Raw genomic sequence first — 21,816 nt, forward strand, 5'->3', positions numbered from 1 at the left:
GGAGAGCTGAATCCACAGTCTTGCCTTGGCAACCTTGCTGTCCTGCCTGCTTCCAGGAAGAAAAGGAGGAATAAAAGGGGATATTCCCCCCACACCCCCAGCTTCCCAGTAAGGCACAAGTAGCTCTGATAACAGACAGAAGACTTAGCTTCTCTCTTCACCAACCAATGGTGCATGTAGGGCAGGCACTTGTATTTTAGGATGCGGCTTTCTCTTCCACACAATTAAGTGATGGTGTTTGATTTCTCATGTTCCACCTATGCTAAAATTCACCTTGCATGAGAATCAAAACCTCCAAGATGTAGATGTTTATTAAGAAATGACACTGTAATTCCCTCAAGGGTTCCAAATCAGAATAACTTAGGTGCTTTTATTTATGAAAGTCAAAAGACGGGAAATGTTAATGCTCCCAGCCCTTGTTCATTTAAAGGGCTTATCAAGCTTGCATGGCATCGTGTACCGGTAGGATGAATCCGAAGTGTTGGATTGCACAAAATTACCTTATTCTCCGAACCAGTCCTCCATGAAATTATACAGACTTTATTTTAAGAAGAAAGAGAAAAATTCGATATTCAGACTTGTGAGAGAAACTTTAAATGAAGATCTCAACATATATAATTGGAACACCATGAGGTACAAATTGACTGACCTGGAGAATAAATGAAAGTCTGCAATGATTATTTGAGGATAAGTAAAACAGAACTCTCTATGAAAGGCAGTGTGTTTTTAAAAGGCAAATTTATTTAAAAATGTTAATTTAATTGTACTTCTTTCATTCCCTGGACAAAAGACCACATACAAAAGGACAGACCTGTGACTACAAAAAACATGTATTTTGCAAAATGAATTCAAATCTCTAAGGGGGAAAAATTTCCCCATTGTCTCCAACATAAATAAGTTATAGGAAGTGTATTTCTCTTTTTTTTTAATATGAAATTTATTGTCAAATTGGTTTCCATATAACACCCAGTGCTCCTCCCAACAGGTGCCCTCTTCGATGCCCATCACCCACCCTCCCCTCCCTCCCACCCTCCATCAACCCTCAGTTTATTCTCAGTTTTTAGAGTCTCTTGTGGTTTGCCTCCCTCCCTCTCTTTTTTTTTCCTTCCCCTCCCCCACGGTCTTCTGTTAAGTTTCTCAGGATCCACATAAGAGTGAAAACATATGGTATCTGTCTTTCTCTGTATGACTTATTTCACTTAGCATAACACTCTCCGGTTCCATCCACGTTGGCAATGTATTTTCCAATAAACTGAGGTCAAGCCGTGGGGGTGTCTCATGACAAGAGCAATATTGCGACAAAGTTGTGCTTTCTGCGGTGTGGGATCTGCCCTGATTGTGACACAGAAACATGGCTCTGGGACTCTCACCGGGATACTTATCTATCTTTCCAATCGTTCCCATCATCAGGAAGCAGATATGGTTTATTTTTCTCTCTTCTGTTATTTCTTGGTCTGGTCATCATGCATGCAGTCATAGGAGAAAATATTGCCCTTTCTCCATGGCTACCATATAAGTTTACCATAAGTAAACTATATCGATTTTCTACACTGCAAATATTTATTAACTAGAATAGGTCATGTTTTAACTTCCTCAATCGTGTACATCTGAAATTTTGGAGGTTGATTCCAGCCGAAATGAAAGTTACCCTAAGATGAACTACTCGGGTGGTATTTCAGACATTTGTGAGCCAACAGCCAAGTCGGACTTAATTCGTGCAAGGAAGTGGCACAGTGGCCCCTGTGGATGAGCCCTGCACACCGGGGAGGAGAGAGCACGGCGGGAAGCCCCTCCCCTCCAGTGGCCTTGCCTGGGACTGAACTGGGTACACACAAGCTGAAAGACTGAGAATAAGGCGGAAGCTTCCTGCTGGCCCGGTAGAGCCCTCCTGCTTGTCTTTTCCAGGTGAATTCCAGCATGAAAGGCCCCTCAGTGACAGCAGAAGGTGCATCTGGGGAAAATGGGAGGGAGTAAGTGCCTTAAAAAATTACCCCGTTTGGAATCTTTGCAAACACAGCCTGCCTGCTTCGCTCCGCCTGTAGGAGAGCAACATCACTTCCAGAGACTTCTTTACTGCCAGCGTCCCAGGGCCGCTGGCGACCAATGTGAGAGGCGGGCGGAGAGTGCGAACTGGTTTTACTGTAATTATACTATGTGCAAACGGCTTTTACCATAATTATACTATGGTTGTAGAAGATGTTAACATTAGAGGGAGGTGGGTTCAGGATATACAACAACTCTCCGAGGCAGCTCGGCAAATTCTCTGCAAAATGATTTCAAGATGGTGGGGGGGAGGGATTCCCTAACCTTCTCAGAAAAAATAAATATCGTTTGGATGACACAGGCAAAAGAATGTCATATTTCAAGGTAGAAATTCTCCCTTGGCTACAATTAGCTGTTATCAAATAAATTTTCCTTTGGGGCGCCTGGGTGGCTCAGTCGGTTGGGCGGCCGACTTCGGCTCAGGTCACAATCTCGCGGTCCGTGAGTTCCAGCCCCGCATCGGGCTCTGTGCTGACAGCTCAGATCCTGGAGCCTGTTTCAGATTCTGTGTCTCCCTCTCTCTGACCCGCCCCCATTCATGCTCTGTCTCTCTCTGTCTCAAAAATAAATAAACGTAAAAAAAAAAATAAAAAAAAAATAAAAAAAATAAAAAATAAATTAAAAAAAATAAATTTTCCTTTATTTCTCTTTGGAGTTTTGTGGTGGAGGTAACAACAGGTTTGAGACGATCTAAGCTGGCCATTGTTTCCCCCATCTCCCTACAATTCAAATGAGCCAAAGTTGTATCAAGAAGCCTCAGTATTTACACTGTTAGGCCAAAACTTTATGATAACCTCAGACCGGTCACATATGTCCCATCTTAGAATCCTTATAGTATCCAAGATTGCATTTGTACCCAAAAGTATACATAACAGATGTATATCTGTTATTACCTCGCTATATAGTTAACAACACACAAAAAAGGAAAGTTGAGAAGCCTATTTCATGATGACAACAGCACAAAGTAACAGGGGTGACTGGACTTGACGTGGCCTCACGTCTTCCTTGGGGTCCGCTGAGATGGGCTGGTGTTGAAGCACCAGCATACTGCATTTATTCTCCTGGTTTAAAGCCAATCAAGAAATACCATCTTGATGCATTTAAATATGGCTGGAAATACGGCTGAGGCCGGTCTCTGTTTACATCCCCACTCTGCTATCTGGTAGCTGTGTGGGAAGAGACTGAACTCCACTGGGTTTAGTTTTCCTCATCTCTAAAATGGGGACAGTAGCATCTCCAAGAAGTGGCTGCTGTTTCCACTTGCCTGGTACATAGCCATCAATCAATGAATATTACCATTCAGTACAGTGTCTGTAAAGATACATTACTCGATTACAAAATATTACAATATTTTTATAAAACTATTTTAATTAAAATAAGGGTTCAGGAGTCAAACCGTAAGAGACTCTTAAATACAGAGAACAAACTGAGAGTTGATGGGGGTGGGGTAAATGGGTGATGGGAATTAAGGAGGATCCTTTTCGGGATGAGCACCATGTGTTATTTGTAAGAGATGAATCACTGGCTCTACTCCTGAAGCCAAGACTACATTGTATGTTAACTAACTTGAGAATAAAATTTAAAAAAAGAAAAAGGGTTTAGGAAAAGGGCTAAAATAATATCATGTTAGTTATATCCTTAGACTTCTGGCCAGTTTGTAGAGGTTCAGAGAAAAATAGAAATTCATATGTGTGTGTGTACATATGTACATATATACATGGAATATATATACACACACAAACACGTGTACATATATATATACATATATATACAAACAATACACAGAAATTCACACATATCTCTACATATACATACATACATATGTGATATTTGTTTCTTGTTTATGTCATGCTTATTATGCTATGAAAGCATAAATTGGTTATGATTCAATAGCGAGATTATGCCTGGTTAATGGGAACAAAATAAAGTGCAGTTACAGAAGTCCACAAAAAATGCTGACGTGCATATATTATAATAGCTTTGTGGACTCTGATTCCTGAATTTAAATTTAAAATGGAAAACGTGATAGAAAGAAACCCCAGTTATTTCGACTGGGGGTAAAGGGACATTGCTATATAGTCTCCATGTTCCTGAATAATGCCATTGCCTTTCCAGAGTTACGTGACCCGACCGACTTGTTGACATGAGGGAAGTCAAGGTCATGGAAACAAAGAGAGACGACGCAAAACAGTCACAGGCTGGAGAAGCCTAGCTCACTGCCTGGTGGCTCCAGGAGCAGAACAATCACACCAGCAGGACAGCCGGAAAAATTCGCATCAGTCTGTACATTAGGTAGTTGCCTGGTGGCGGTATGACTTTCTTGGTTTCCATAATTATACTATGGTTGTATAAGACGTGAACATCGGAGGGAGGTGGGTTCAGGACACACAGCACCTCTCTGAGCTAGCTCTGCAAATTCTCTATAAAATAATTTCAAGATGAACAGTTAAATAAAATAAGGGGAGAGGGGAGCGTCCTTCCTTTTCTTCTACCTTGGGCAGGGGAGTGGAAGAGTTCATTCCAGGGAGTTCCGTCACTCTGGGTAAGCCTCTGTAATCCTTCCTCATCAGAAATTAAATAAGCAGCAAGTCACATCTCAATTAAGTGACAAGCTGGATAAACATCGCAGGTGTTAATTGACCCTTCAAGGCTTCTTTGAAGCTCACTCAGCTTCTCCAGTTTCTTTGAAGTTGTGTGTTGGCTTTAGCAAGGCCCTGATTAGATTGGTTTAATAGCGAGATTATGCTTGGTTAATGGGAACAAAATAAAGTGCAGTTCCAAAACTTCTTTTGGTCCCCTCAAGTGTCGCCTTGTACAATACAGAGAGACAAAGTGGTGGAGTTATACTGGTGAGTGAATAACTGAAACCTTAAGAAATCATAAAGTAACAGATGTTCTACTGGTAGAATGAGGCAGGTCGAATCCAAAGCAGCCCAGAATCATTCTCGCCTTTGTTATCAGTGACATTTTCCAGGGGAGGAGACCGTACAAACTGTTGCACCTGTAGGACTTAAGTGGGCTGCCGTCTATAGGACATTGTAAGCGTTACAGTGATAATCGCTTCTCGGACTTTTGGCGAAGATCAAGTGAAGCGTTACAGTGATTGAACGTCTATTAAATTGGTTGGTGTGGGATTCCCATACACCTGAACACATGTGCAAGGGACGCAAATCTGTGCTTCAGTGAAGACAGGGATGTGCTCAGTGAGGCAAAACTGAAGGATGCTTGGCGTGAGGTGTGGTCATATGGAGGGCAGGCTGGGTGTGCAGTGCAAAGCCTTGAATGGCACAGTAAGGCATTTGGGGTTGTTTTGGATGGCCTGAGCCTCAGTCATTGAAGACTTTCGAGGAATTGATACATTTACATGTGTTTGGGGATGCTTTTTAAGTGCATTTCCTGTTCTTTGTTTCCTTTCCTTCTCTACCCTACTCACAGGCTACCTGTCCCAGAAGGGGATGCATAAATTATTCTGATAGGATGCATGTTTGAAAGATCGTTAAGTGCTCCATTTGTTGTTTCCTGTCGAGACTATCTGTTCCTGGTCCCTTTAACCACCAAGTCTTAATTTAGACACCACAGTAGGTTAATTCTGAAAAAAAACCAATTTTCTTTCTCCTTGATATTTCCTGGGTTATGAGCTATAGGCTAGACGGTCAAATCAGTTCAGAAATAAAGAAAAGTTGACTAGCTTCACCGCTAACCATGTTTTTAATTGCAAGAAAAATCATAATTACCAGAGCATGGGGGCAAAGAGAATTAGAAATGGCAGCTCTCTGCTACAGTAGGGTATTGATAAGAAGCTAGCCTGTAGAAAATTAGAGGCTGACTAGTAAAAAAAAAAAAAAAAAAAAGTCAGGCTTATCTAATGTATATAGAGTGGATTCGGTTTAGATGACGAACCCCTCCACATTTAATGTATGGATAATTTTGGCACATTACATCATTCGCCACATTTAGACTGTTCCGCTGTAGCCATGGTAACCCTTGCATAAAACATAGCTGAGTTGGTAATTTCACTCCAAATTCAATGAAAATAAAGCTAATCCTATTATTGTTCTTAACAATTTTCCAGGTAGCTTCTCCTGAGAGTGCCCTTGCTTGTATTTTCAGTATTGAAAAATGGATTATTGGAAAATTATATGTGCTTGCGCACTCCACACTCAGACTTGCACGCTGACCGACTGTCACTGCTCCGTAGCCTTGTGCTTGAGGGGGGGCACCAGCCACCTGCGCTCTACTTAGGGTCTTCCTTGAAGTACAGGGATGCTAAATCTTTTAAACATACCGATTTGAACCATTAAACATTTCAGAGACTGTCAGTCTAAAATGATAGTAAAACAATAGTCTTTTTGAGATAAGCCATATTATGCATTTGTCCAGATCTTAAAAACGGACTTCCAGTGATTCTGTTTTGTATTACAAATGTGCCCATGCATGTTCCCATAGTGATTTAGGAAAGCCACCTATTCCGTGATAGCCTCCACGGAAGAGAGATGTGGGTCCCGTGTAAAAGTGCCACGGCCAGGTCAAGACAGTTCTTCTGGAGTTATGAGAAACGTGAAGTGTCACCCCAAAAAGCTCTCTCCGCTCCGACTCTCTATCGAGGCAGCGTGTGTGTAAACTCGCCTCTCAGGTGGTTACTCTCTGTGGTAGTAACCTGTTCGAGGCTTTACCGTGAAATCTACGGGGAGACGTGAGTTCCCGACAGAGCATTAAGTCTACACCTGGCTGGACTGTCCTGTTGCAGGGATTGGGGTGGAGTGAGAAGGCAATGTAATTCTGAGTCAGAGGCCTTGATCCTGAGTTCCAGTGCTGCCCTGTGGTCTGTGATCTCTGCCCCCAGCTTCTTCATCAATAAAAGTTAGAGGATACCAACAAGAAACCCCCAGGGCTTTTGTGCCAAGAGGACACTAGAGATTGTCATAGGAACACAATACGAACACAACTCTATCTAACAGTAGCCATCGAGAGAAAGAGCGTGTTGAGTCCAACCAGATACCCCATTTGCCAGACTGGAAGGAACACAAACAGGGTCAAAGTTCCCACCAAGAACTTTCCCAACAACTGCCCAGTTTTTGTTTTTTGTTTTTCCGATGTGTTCACAGGTCATGAATCTTGGTGCCCTGGCAGATACCTAGATATATTTCAGAGCTGGAAAGTGTCCTCTAGCCTGAATCCACACACCAAGAAGACGGGCCACTGTCCTGGCCGCCATGCCAGCTCTCTCTCCGACAAACATTAGGAACTGTTGCTCTCAGGCCTCACAGGGGCCCATGGCCCCATCCTCAGCACTTTTCTGAGTCCAATACTGAAGTTGTTGGGGACAAGTAGCAGGGGATCATGAAGACAGAGATTAATCAGAAAGGAGGGCGATGTGAGAGAAATCAACAGGGATAAGCCAAGAAGAAACAGGCAACAACTCAGACAACATTCTTTAGCTCCCGCCTGCCATCTTTAATTAAAATGAATGAAATGAATGAGCTCGTGCCTCTCAGTGGGAAGTCACAATGTGCTCATAAGAGCCACAAGCTCTTCTGGAGACTTGTGTCTTGTTCTGATTTCACATGCCCTATTTTTATTTCAGACCTTGACACGGACATCTGCACCTCCACGTTTCCTCTCTTACATAAACTAAGTCTGTCTGGCAGAAGCTGTCCGGACCATGGGTTCTAAAATCATGGTCAAAGATGTCTCTCTTTTTTCTCTCTTTCCCAACCTGACATCTTAGGAGCAAGGTAGTCGGTCGGTGCCCATGATCTGCAGAATCTCTCATAAACAAGGCCTTTACCATAAATCATATAGTTTCTGAGAGACACTCACCATGTATTTCATATTGCAATGAATTTCTGAAAACCAGAACGATGTAATTTTAAAGCTAAAAATGTTACATCCCTGACTCTCTTTTAGTGATTGACAGAGAATATGAACTCAATAGATAGGTAATGCATATCCAGTATACTAGATATCCAGTAGCTTCCCTACTTATATAAACTGTTATGCGACTTGTCCAAGGTCACAAGGATATTTTTGGCAGAACATGGAAGAGAACCCAGGACACCCAGTGTTATGTTCACAAGGTATTTCCACTAAGTCTGATGGAACACAAAGGGAGACAGGTACTATCAACCAATTCTTGAATGTTTCAGATTGTATTACACGAAATCAACAAATGGGTAAACCCACTCATCTAAAAGTCTTGTTTAAGATGAATCAAATATAAAGCAAAGGCCAGAGAGGCAACGATTATTTTTCTCTTAATTGAGGTAACATTTAATATAATCACAGCGTAACTAACGTAAGGAAATAATTCACCCATTAATATAAACCCTCTGCTTTGAATTTTGAGCCTTAGAAAAAAATAAATTTCAATTTAAATAACTGGTTTAAGACAGGTGATCTAATTTGATGTCATGTTTCAGGGTTGATATTTTTATCCTTTAGTCTTTACATGGAAATGCAAACTTGAACCCATAGAAATATTCCCACTCACTTCATATTCTCTACCAATGTATAAATGGCCAACATCTCCTCTGACTTACACCCTAATTTGAATGTGTGTGTGTGTCTGTGTGTGTATTCAAGTTAGCTTATCATCCAAGATCTGAAAGAGAGTACTGATAGGGTTTTTAAAATACTAAGAAATGAAATAAAACAAAAACCAGTACAACTCACGACAAATGACTTAATTTGAGGCATAAAAGGCATAAAGACTTCAAACATCTATTCTTCGGATTCTCCCTCTTCAACTGCACTTATGGACACAACTAAAGCTGCTCTCACCAACAATACCAAGACCTAGATTGATTCGCTGTAATTGATCAGACCCGGTTTCCTTCTGTCTCCACTAGCATACACGCCAGAGAAGTGATCCTCAGTTGATTAATTTCGTATGTATGTTGCATTAGTATTTATGGTTTGCCTGTGACCCTTCATAGTTGCAACATCGTCAGGAAGGAAAAGAAATACGCAGTCATATATCTGCAGCACAGTAGATAAATGGTTGGTAACATGACATTTTAAAATGTCCATCGTCTAAAAATATCTGTTTACATTGAATCAGCTCCGGAACAAATCCAAAACTAACTTAGCTCGCCTGGTTACCATCATCTCTGTTGCTTTGTAAGAGTCGAGAATGAGGGCATGTGATGTTCCATTGCCCACGTGCACCTAACTTTCCCGGCTCCAAATACCGACGCAAAGACATCTTGGAAACTTTGAGATCAGTCACAATATAGAGGCCTTTGTTAGCAGTCAAAATAGCAAAGCAAAGAAAGAACACTCATGTTTGCCAATGAATGTCCAAGGAGAACCATATTACAAAGCCTATTGTTGTATCTGGGGTAAACACATTTTTTTCTCCAGGACTTACCATATGGACGGCGCTTCTGTTCCACTGATCTCCAAGAAGTCGTACCCTTCTTCTAGTTGAAAGTCAGTGAAGACCAAGGCAATGGTGTCCCCGGGCTCAGCGAGGATGGTCCAGGTACAGTCAGCATTGTTCCCGTATTCTGAGGGGAAGTGCGGGCTGGAAATGTGGCTGCTGGTTCCCCGCAGGGTCCCTCCACAGGCTCCCTCAGCTGGCAGGAGCAGAAACAAATGGGAATCATATTTCAAGACCACTTCATACACAAGTTCATCTACAAAGTATCCATAGTGATCGGTGACAAATATTTTCCGAACCCCAAACTGACAGTCTCAACATGACAAAGGGTTTCTTCTGATTTATTAATTTAGTTTTGTGGAAAAGCTTACAAAAGTCTAAACGATTACCCCGAATTATTAACTGACTTTCCATCGCGGAAGAGTGAAGTCTTGACTTTTCTAATATCTGCAGTGTGTCGTTGCCATATACCTCACATTCACAGACGGCTTCACAAAAATGTACCAAAACTTTCTCTGAGATTTAAAAGTATGTAGCCATGTTTTATCAATTCACTGATACCTGGCTTTGAAAATACAGTGATCCTGAAAGTAGTCATCACCCTAATTGTTTTTCTACAGACTCTGGAATGTCTATATGGTTTTGAATTTCAGGTAAGTTCTGCACTAATATGATGATAGAGACACAGCAATTCATAAAAACTTTGTGAGTAGGAAACAGATGCATGAAAACTTAAAGTGGAATAACTTGGAAAGTAGCAATTAAAATGGTCAGTGATGACAAAATGCCTGTAAGATATAATATAAATTTGCATTAAAATATTAATTTGAGGGGTGCCTGGGTGGCTCAGTTGGTTAAGCGTCCGACTTCAGCCAGGTCACGATCTCACGGTCCATGAGTTCGAGCCCCGCGTCAGGCTCTGGGCTGATGGCTCAGAGCTTGGAGCCTGTTTCCGATTCTGTGTCTCCCTCTCTCTCTGCCCCTCCCCCGTTCATGCTCTGTCTCTCTCTGTCCCAAAAATAAACAAACGTTGAAAAAAATTAAAAAAAATATTAATTTGAGGGGAACCCATCTTATCAAGTTTTCCCTAGAGTAAAACATACATGTTATTGAACTCAGAGCATTGCTTACAAAACGTTATGTACATAATAAACTGTAACACAGGTAAATAAATATTTATAAGATACTTATGCTAAGACATGTCTGGGAGTATCCTTTTTTTCTTTCCTTCCCTCCTTCCTTTTGACCTACCAGATAGTTTCTACCCAAAGAGCATATTTAATATTTATGGGTGTTGACGCTCTAATATAACTGATAAATGAAGTCAGCCTGTCACCAAGATGGGGACATATGCTTTTAGCAGTTTGTGTGCCTGGATAAGATCATGTAGAGCAGATATTTTCATTGGCTACTGATGAAACAACTGTATATGTAAATGTAGTATACACTTGCATATACTCACACCTCTGTAGTAACAATTGTTTTTCATGTATGAACATGTCATACATACATGCATGATCAACACACACAGCATAATGCTATTTTTTTTCAGTATAATGTTATTTAATACACTGACCTTATTTCTCTAATCTTATCATATGCTGTGAAAGTTATCTCAGTATAATGCAAAAAAAAAAAAAAAAGAATTACAGCACTCTTATATAAAAAAATATCATAAATGAGTGGACTTAAAAGTTACCAAATCCATTTCTGTCAGTTAAGCAACTGACTTTTGACTTCGGCTCAGGTCATTATCTCAAGGTTCATGAGATCGAGCCCCACATTGGGTTCTGCACTGACAGGGCAGAGCCTGCTTGGGATTCTCTCTCTCCCTCTCTCTCCTCCCCTCCCTGCCTCACACAGGTGCTCTATCAAAATAAATAAACATTTAAAAACATATAAATAAATAAATAAGACTTTGAAATAGGTGTATTTGTGTGTATCACACTAGAGGTAAGAGTGAATGGGACGAGAAGCACACTGGTTGGTTCTGGGAAAGCAAGGCGGCAACCTTCGCCAAGCAGGTGACATTGCACCTGTTGAGAGTACACACCAGCAGGCACCTGCCAGAAGCAATGGGCGTCAGTGGTGGCTCTACAGCAGAGCCCTGGAGCCCCGCTCTGTGCCTTTATCTCTCTAGCTGTGTGACCAGTGGAAAGTCTGAAGACCTGTAGAAAGTGCCAAAGAAGCGGGGGTGACAGGGTCGCTCCAGAGACTCCAGGAAGTAGATATACATGAGCTGCAGTGGGGATATTTTCACATTTAACAGTGCATAGAGCTGTGTTGGTGCCTACCAGCGGACAGAAGCTCAGATCACATGCCCTTCCCTCTCAGCAATACATCCCTTTGCCCTTTAACATGAGAGCCGTTGAGCTGAATAACCGGCATTGTCACCTTTTACGTCTCAGTTCTGATGCAATGAGCCTAACAGTTTAGACACTAGGACTTCAAGTGACCAGGACTTCAGGTGAGGACTTGGCACAGCATGGAGGGTGAGACGCCAAGGGGCTGGGGAGTGAGGACATGCTCGCTAATTCCAAAGAGGACCAGAGGCCACATTACAGGAGCGGACGAGGGCTACAATTCTATGGTAACTTTGTTGGAAATAGGAGCAGATGATAGAATAAAGACAAGAATAGAAAACAGAAACGAAGAGAATGAAGAAAGAAACTGGCAGAGAGAAACAAGAATACATTTCTCCCAAACCTGCAATGACCATTGTGTTTGCTCTGATATTTTAATGCCCAGAGAACATTTTAAAATGGATTACAGTTAAAATTATGTCAGGCTAAATATATATGGGATATATTATGATTTCTTAATGGGGCATTTCACATAAAATATTGCAGAATGCCATTTAGATAATCTATTTGAAATCTTTGAGAATTAAGCACATGAAACAAAAAACACCTTATGTCACTCACTGGATAACACACTTAAATCACAGAAAACCCTCTTTAGTAGAGAGTGTGGTAAAAACATTTCTGCATATGTGTTTGTGTGGGGGGAGGGTATGGAAAAGGAGTTTCAACGGTGCTTCAAATATTTCTCCAATGGAACATTTTAACTATTTTCTTTGCCATTTTTGTAAGAGAATTTTTTTCTAAATTGTAACATTTTGCACAACCGAATACATAATGGTATTTGAGGAAGGGTAACATAACTATCATTTTAGAGTAGCCAATGTTTTTAAAAAGAAATCTAAGTTTTGTTTTTAGATTTACAAAAATCTATCAGCAGAGTAATTACACATATAGGTAAAACAACTGAGCAAACATTTTCCAAAGCACCTTCGGCCTTGGGAAAAATGTATTTAATTTTAATTAATTTTGGGAATCCTATTAGTTGTGAACTTTGAGTTTTGCTGCAAAAGATATTAAGCTACCTTTCTCTAAAATGTCACTTTATGATAAAGACTTTGCTAAATAGAAATGGGAGCCTCATTCCTCATAGTGTAGGTGTTATGAGGACCCAAATACACAGGGGGATTCAGTAAATGATAAGACGAGCCTCATCCGTGATGGGAGGAGAGTGTATTAATAAAGTGACTGGGAAAAAAAGAAACTTGAAAAAAATCATTTAGAAACAGCCTAATAGAAAATACATATGAATGGCATCAATTAAAAGGAAAGTATAAAATAATGGGTAAATTAGCAGAATAAATATACTGTATTATGCCAAATAATGTATTACCTCAACTAAAAGAAATTATGTGACTGAAGCACAAGAAACATTACCATAAACAAACTTACCTATATAAAAACATTATTTTCAAAATAGACATATAAAAATAATCCAAAATAAAAAACAAGATAATGAGGCAAATTTGCAACATAGCAAAGGGATGTCTTCTATACTTATTTGATTCACATTAAGAATAATACACAAAGAGGGGCGCCTGGCTCGCTTCGTTGGTTGAGCATCCGACTTCAGCTCAGGTCATGATCTCACAGTTTGTGGGTTCAAGCCCCACATCAGGCTCACTGCATCAGCACCGAACTGCTTCAGGTTCTCTGACTCTCTCTCTCTCTCTCTCTCTCTCTCTCTCTCTCTGCACCTACAGTGCTCATTCTGTCTTTCTCTCTCTCTCTCTCTCCCTCAAATATAAATAAACATTGAAAAACATTAAAAAAAAAAAAGAACTATATACAAAGAGACTGATGGAGAAAAGGTCATCAGTGACAATTTAAACAAGAATTCCAGAAAGAAATCCTACACACAGGAAAAGGTTTAAACACTCTTGTTCTCACAATAAAATTAACACAAGGGTGAAACACTTGAAGTTTTAAAATGCATTTTTTACAAAAAGGAAAACAACTAAGGGTAAAGTGGGTATTATTCTTTGCTTCTGATATCAATGTATATTGGTATGAAATTTTGGACAATTTGACAATATACATTAGGGATAATATATAGGATGTTCATATCTTTGGCAAGTCACTCAGTTTGAGGTCTTAATATTTACTGAGTACATTTAAGGTGCTTGATATTCTGTACTAAGTCCCTTATCTGGACCATTTATTGAATCATTTCAAAATGTATGAGAAAATTATCGTTCCTATTTCATAGTTGTCAAAAGTGAGATTCTGGTTACTTATGAAAAACGTGCGTCTGGAAAATGTTAAGACAGTCATGAAATATCAACATGATCAAGTAAGCGGCATTAACATTAATCGGTATATACACTATTGCAAAAGACTAAAAGAGGTTTAACTGGTGCTTTGCAGAAACGCAAAACAAATTCCATGGTATTAAGGTGTGTACTTATCAACACTTTAACATCACTTTCCTGCCTCACGTCCTCACTCCCTCACTTTGCTTTCTGAATCACCTCCCTGCAAACTTCTACCTAAGTCCGGATCTCAAAGTCTCTGTGCTCCTGGGACCTAGGCCAGGAAACTATAGATGTGAGGGTTTATTTCAGGTTCAACGTGATAGTCAACCTGTGCCCAGATATTTAGCTGGGACTTACTCTGGGTAGGTCTATAGGGGTGCTTTTGGAAGAGATTAACATTTGAATGTGCAGATACAGTAAAGCAGATAGCTCTACCCAATGTGGGTGGGCCTTGCCCTATTCCTTAAAGGCCAGAGTAGAACAAAAGGGCTGAGTAGAAAACTATATGCTCTCTGCCTGCCCGTCTTGGAGCTGAGACATTTATCCTCTCCTGCCTTCTTGCTTGGATTCTGGCTGGAACTCACTCACATCACTGGCTCTCCGGAAACTCCAGCTGGACTTAGTCTCTACAATGGGATCAGCACATTCCCCATAATAAATCTCTTTATGTTCCTCAGAATCTCACAATGAATCTCAAAATCACATACCATATTATATTTACTTTTGAAGCCCACATATTTTATTAAAAAGTGCCCTAAAATCATATCAAAGGAAATTGGACTTCCCTGGCGAAATTGCTATCTTGGTGAAGCCTGAGGATGAAGAAGCGATTTTTCGATGGTCTTCCTGCTGTGCTAAGACAATGAGTTAGCTTGATGTGTCTTTACAGCATCATGAGGCAGACTCTATTGTCATTGTCACTCAATCCCTGCTTGTTGATTGGGTTTCACTGTCATTTGTAACAGTGAGAGTAATATAGCAATAGTAGCAGCAAAGACAGTTAAGAGTTTCAAAGACAAATTATCTCGATTGAATAGCTCCAAGAAACAGAGACAAAGCATCATATATCCCTGTCCTGATGTTTCATTACATCACCAATGTCCAAGGGAAAAAATATGAAAATCTGAGATAGCTACCATTATAAAATATTCATTCATAATTCAGTTTCAGGCATTTCCCCAGGAAATGTACATGGATAAAGATAATGCTTTTCTGGGAGTTGCCTGTATCTCATTATTAAAGGTATCTCCTATAATAAATAGTAACAAGGACAAAGCAATTTCCATTTTAAAATTATGATTAAGAGATAACACCGAGTCCTGGCTTTTCAGCCTCACCATCGTTAACATCTTGGGCCACATAATTCTTTGTTCTAACAGGATGCTCTGTGCATTGTAGGAAACTTTGTAACATCCTAGCCTGTGCCCACTACTTGCCAAAAATATCCCCAACTGTGTTGAGGAAAGATGTCTGCAGACATTGCCAAATGTTCTTTGGGGGGCAAAATGGTCCCTTGTTGAGAACCATTTACTTAGATGAATTTAATTAGTTCTTTTTTTCTGGTTCTTTTCAGTGGTACTATATAGAGCTTTTAAACAGAAGAAATTGAAGCCGTATTAAAATGCTATGTAGTATTCTTTCCTTGAGTCAGAATTAATAATCAATGAGATATGTGACTTCCTTAAATGTGCTAAAATATAGGGAAAACATACATGGTGCTCTCCCTTAAATAATCTGTTTATATAAGATAATTTAAAACAGAGTAGCTGCCATAGAATTTGAAAATGGACTCATTTTTGATGTACATTGCACAGATTTTCTCACAAAGAATAAGCCTCGGTAAATAAACTTAATTAGGAAAGAGCTACTCAATTTTCTAAACTAAAATATTTTATGTCTAGAGAAACCTAAAAATCATTAAGGGTATAAGAGATTTATTGTCCTTGTTTTAATGTATCTTTAACCCTAGGATTGTGATGGAAAGTATGTGTATGACAGATGTAACTTAAATTCTTTTATATGACCAGTCTGTAATTTCTGATGTGTGTTTTCACAAGGCGGGTTTCACCCTTTACATAAAAACTAGTAACAATGCAAAAATAGCAATTAAACACTAATACTTTATCTCTATTTTATTCACAAATAAAATGCTAAAAACGAATGCTTTATTTGAAAATTACACGTAGGAGCCTCAAAACTAGAGATCACTGGCCAGGTTTAGAAAAAACGTACAGCCAGAGACCTTCGGAATCATCTCTTAATACCATTTACACGCATACGCACACGCACAAACACACACATACATGCACACACGCAAGAGCCCTCAGAACTGACTTCTCTTCTTGCCTTCTTCATTTCTCTGTAATCTGTTTCATTCAAATCAGCCAGATGGATTTTTTTTTAATTTTACTTGAATCTTAAAATTTTCTGCTCAAAACTCTTACACTTCTGTCCCCACTCAGAGTAAAATCAACACTCTCTGTGATCTGACCCACAGCCCCTCCCAGTCCCCAGTGCCTGTCCTGCCCGCTCCGTGCCCCCCTCTCCCCACTACTCTTTCCTCGCTCTGTTCTAACCACGCTGCCTGCGTTCCTGCCCCAGAGCCTTTGGTCTCATCACCCTCCCCAAGACAGGTCTCCCGTTCCTGGTCCGCCCTCTCTGCTGACTGTATGTGAACCAGCTCCTGCTCTCTGTGACTCCCATCGCCTCATCCTGCCCTGGTTTACTTCTTAGCACTTAGCTGAGTGCCAAGCATTGGGCCGTAAGCTGTCTAGGCTGTCTTCGGACTAATGTCCCTGTTCCTAGAAGGCAGCCTGGAACTCAGTGACCTCTCTTTTTTCCTCCTTCATTGAGTGATGATTGCAGCACTCCCTGCGACTCTATCAGGTTGAATGTGCCTGTATCCAATTATCTTCGGTGTAGTGTGACTGTCACAAAACAGATCTCTGGGGCCGGGCATGGCATCCAACTACCCCATTTCTAAGATGAGCGGGAGAAAGTATGCTTAGGTATGGAAATCTGTGGCTTTTTCAAGTATAAGGTTTAAAAAACATTCTCTAAAAACTGCAGCAAGCCTCTAAGTAGAGATATTTCAGACAAAAATTAATTGCCAAGAAAGTGTTATCACTGTAGCAATCCACGAGGGGTTTAGTTGGTATGTTTATTTAGCTTCGTTTGTTTTCACCAAGTAGCTAAGCCACAAGACCAGGAATGTTCCTTTTATGTACAGTGGAGCAGCAGGGAAATTTCAGGAAGAGATAAAGTCAAGGCAGGGAGAAGAAGCAAATAGATCAAAGCAAAACAATAAGGAGACTCGGGGCAAGCTTCCTGGCACCCGGAGTTCAAGTTCCACAGTTAACCGTGTGACGTAAACTTAGAAATCACACACACAAAGCAAAATGTATCAAAACAGAAAACCATTAAAATAAGCTAAATAATTCTGAGCAATATTTAAATAATATAGCTATATTAATATAATGCAAACTCCGTGGATATTAATGTGAATAAAATTTTACTTCAATATTTTACATTTTACTTCAATATTAATTTTGCAATACCGGAGGGATTTATGTGAAAGCTGAAAATTGGGGGATCTGATTTAGGAAATGCTATTTTTATTCCCCTTCCTTCCTTCCTTCCTTCCTTCCTTCCTTCCTTCCTTCCACATTATTCACAAAGAAAATGAAGTTAGGTTCAAAACTTCCAGGTGAATACATGACTGTAAAAATTACTATACAACAATTTTTTAATGAAATGATGAGGATCAATAGTGAGTCACTTGATTATTTTAAAAAGTGGGTTCCTACAACTTCCATATAATGGTTGGAATTAGCAAAACAGTCGAGCAAGGCGACTTCGGCTCCCAATCCAAATTTTCATCAGAGCCGTGTTTCCTTTAAATCAGTTTCCTATACTGAGGTTCACAAAATCTTGCATTTGAAAAAAAAAAAAAAGATGCTACAGTTCAAAGGAGTTTGAATGCCATCAACTTAATCCAAGAAGACGATAAGGTTTTTAATAAAAGATGTATTTGAATCTACTGATTTCTGTAAGTAGGGAAAATAATCCTGAGTGTAAGCAGAAATCTGAGTACACTATTTCCCCTAAGGAATTTCCAAACTTTTACAAAGTTTCATTCTAAACTCTAAAATTATTATATATGCCTTGCCTGGGTATAAATGTTGCTAGGGATATATCTTAAGGGCATAATTCAAAATACAGAATAAAACATTATTTAGAGACATACTTTGCCATATTTATAACAAAGAAAAATGGAAACCAAATAAAAGTTTAACAACAGATAAATCATTAAATAAAGTATGATTTATCCAAACCACAGGACCAACGTGTTAACCAAGCATTTGTAAGACGGCTTCAGTAAACTCCTCAGTTAGAATATTAAATTTATAAAAAGCAGCATACACAACTGGATTTGTAGACTCTTTGCAATTTTAAAAATTGTATGGAAAAATATTCATGAAAGAGAAAAGGAACATATACGCAAACACATGCATGATGCCCAATTTCTAAGTCTAGGAGATATTCTCTAAGGTCCTTTGCCTAAGGCTGTGTGGAACACGGGTACCGCTGACAACCTTGAAGTCAGGAGGTCTGGGGGTTCCCCCACTGACTTTGGTGTGACAACACCTTCCCTTCTCTGGGCCTCATTTACTGACCTGTAAATAGAGATGATAATGGGTACCTATTCACAGTGCTTCTGCGAGGGCAAAATGCATTAAGAACTGTAAAGTGCTAGAAAAATGCAGGCAAATACTACCTGCTCCATAAAACTCGCTATTATTATTTTTCCCTACTTAGCACAAAGCAATCAATCCGTGATAGTTTATTAAATTATTTTTTAGTGCTTTATCGTAAGTTTTAAAAGCATTGCTGCTTTGGGTGACACTTTGCTTCCACCAAATAGGAAGTGACTCCAGAGGGAGAGAGAGTCACAAAGAGCTGCAGGTCAAGAAGGTTTCCACTGCACTAGGGACGGGAAGGCAGGAGGGCCCCAAATCTACCGGCATTGTTTCTGTAGACACCACCCACTTACACTCTACCTGAGACCATCAGGGGATTATCTTTTATCCTTGCGGACTGTAGTCACCTCAAGAAGCAGTGATCTCCTGGTCACCCCGCAAACCCTCAAAGATCTTCACATCTCATGTGTCTGACCTCCTACCCCTCCCAAGCTCTTGAGCCTTCTGCTAGGTCTTCTGAAACTCAAGGTCAACTCTCAGCAAAACTCCCTACCTCTCAACCATTTCTGAGGCAACCCCCTCCTTCTCTAACGGAAGCCCAGATATCTTCTGAGGATAGTGCATCATGAAGGCCTCCCACATGGTCCCTGTTTGCTTCCACAGTCCAAGGACTGCCGGCCCTGGCACTGGGCGATGTGTCTACCTATGCACATCTCATTACTATCTCAGGTACTTTGTTCTTTCCTCCCCAAAGTGCCCCACCTTTGAGTCTTTTATCCCCAGAATCTTCTTCCTCTAGCCCTCTACAAAATCCCTGGGGAATCCCCATTATTCCGTGAAGATTTTTTTACCCCTGGCTCACTGCCATTTTCTGCAATTCCATGTTTGGCCTAATTCTTGCTATTTCCATATCAATGATAGACAATCCTTTGAAGGCTGGCTTCTCGGTTCACTTGCCCCCCTCCTCCAACCCTCCAACACAGTCCTTTTATCCCCATCCTCGTCCTTCATCTTTTCAACATGATACATGATCGTTTGCCATAACTGCATTTGAAGTGTCCTGTGATCAGACCCCAACTTTCCATATGTCCAGGCCACTTTCCCAAACACATTAACTCCAACCATTCTTTGAACCCATAGCACCTACAGTTCCCTGATCTTGCCACTTTCTCCTTTGATTCCCTTCTGTTCTTATGTCTCACCTGGACATCCTTAGATTTCATGGCAATTATTTAAATCGCCCCTTGTGCTTGCTATAAGTCCATTGTCAATTCCTTCAATTCAAACTTGGGTCAAATCCACACTTACTCACATTTAGGTAAGTATGGCTGGAGAAAACGCAAAACCAGAACCATGTAGATGGGTCTAACTTTAAATTGATGGCTAGATCCAAAATGTCCTTTAATTGTGGCATTCTTACTTAATTTCCCTCAGTTTTTAGGCTTCTTTCTGGGGGAATACCATATCATACCTCCTTCATCCTTAACTTGCCAATATCTCCTACCATACTCCTACCCTTCAATGGTGATTTTCTTTCCTGTTGACTAAAAACAGAGGCAATCAAAAGAGACATTTTAGGGGCACCTGGGAAGCTCAGTCAGTTACACATCCAACTTTGGCTCAGGTCATAATCTCACAGTTCATGAGTCTGAGCCCCCTGTCAAGCCCTGCTCTGACAGTGCATAGCCTGCTTGGGATTCTTTCTTCCTCTCTATGCCCCTACCCTGCTCATGTTTGCTCGCTCTCTCTCTCTCTCTCTCTCTCTTGAAAATAAATAAAAATATAAACATTTTTTAAAAAATTATAAAAAGAGACATTTTACAACATATCAGCACTCTATTTGATCACCTCTCTGTACTTCTGCTCATAAAATGTCCATACTGGGTTCCTACCTAGGGTTGACACCTGTTGGTGTTCTTGCTTTTATCCTTGATCAAGTCCCTAAGCCAAGAGTTAGCACTCTCTCCTCTCTCCAAATGATCATTTCCCTTTTTTATTGGACAACTGTTCTCAGCACATAGACATATTATAATTTCCCCAATTCAAAATTTTAAAGCAACTACCTCTTGATTCCACATCTACCTCCAGATTCCACATCTATCTCTAGCCCTATTTTTAAAAACCCCTTTCCCAGTAACACATTTTAAAAAATGTCTATAACTGCAATCTTTAATTTTTTCTCATCCTCTCTTGAACCCACTTGAGTCATGATTTTGTCCTTCCTGGCCCACTGCAGCTGGGCTCTTCAGGTAGAAACACCGATAAATCCTACAGTCAGTTCTCCTGTCACACAAGCCCTCAACAACACTGGACTATTCTCCATTTCCTATTCCTTATTCTTTTTTTCACTAGGCTTTTAAAACTATTCTTTTAGTCTTGAAATAATTGCAAATTCACAAAAGTTTGCAAAAATAGTACAGAGTGATCGGACATACCCTTCTCAAAATTTCCACCAATGATTACATCTTACATATGTAGAACAATATCAAAAGTTTTTAAAATAGCACTGGTTCAATGTGTGCATATGATTTATTCCCTAGATTGATCTATCTATCTATCTATCTATCTATCTAATTAAAGTTTGTTTTGTTTTGTTTGAAACAGAGTTAACGTGAGTGGGGGAGGGGCAGAAAGAGAGGGAGAGAGAGAATCCCAAGCAGACCCACACTGCCAGCACAGAGCCCCACATGGGGCCCCAACTCACAAAACTGTGAGATCGTGACCTGAGCAGAAGCCAAGAGTCAGAAGCTTAACCAACTGAGCCTCCCGGGGGTCCCTCAGTAGTACTTTTATGAACTATTCTTCTCAGGCTTGCTTTGATCTTATTGGCCATTTATACTCAGCCCCACCTGGTTTCAAGCCACCCTCTGATCCGTAGCATGATGCCTGCATCTCCATCCTTGGACTTTGTTTCTTCCTGACTATATCCATTCCCTTATTGGTCTCATCCATGCTCAGTTACATGGATTTAAATACCATCTGTAGGCTGAACGTTCTCAAATTTGTAGTTCCATTCCAGATCTCTCTTCTGAATTCAGTTTTATATATCCAAGTCCCTACATGATACATCCATGTAG

At 40.2% G+C, this 21,816-nt stretch overlaps 1 protein-coding gene across 2 annotated transcripts in view; it reads right to left on the minus strand.

Annotated features, from left to right (window-relative positions):
- CSMD1 (CUB and Sushi multiple domains 1) overlaps positions 1 to 21,816 on the minus strand; it is a 2,022,422-nt gene that overhangs the window by 1,007,401 nt on the left and 993,205 nt on the right. For both annotated transcript variants that reach the window (XM_043557450.1, XM_043557440.1), the window contains exon 5: positions 9,413 to 9,620. In XM_043557450.1, coding sequence (XP_043413385.1) covers positions 9,413 to 9,620 — 208 coding nt within the window. The remainder of the gene's footprint in view (positions 1 to 9,412; positions 9,621 to 21,816) is intronic.

This window comes from Prionailurus bengalensis, chromosome B1 (assembly GCF_016509475.1).
Source record: "Prionailurus bengalensis isolate Pbe53 chromosome B1, Fcat_Pben_1.1_paternal_pri, whole genome shotgun sequence".
NCBI lineage: Eukaryota > Metazoa > Chordata > Mammalia > Carnivora > Felidae > Prionailurus > Prionailurus bengalensis.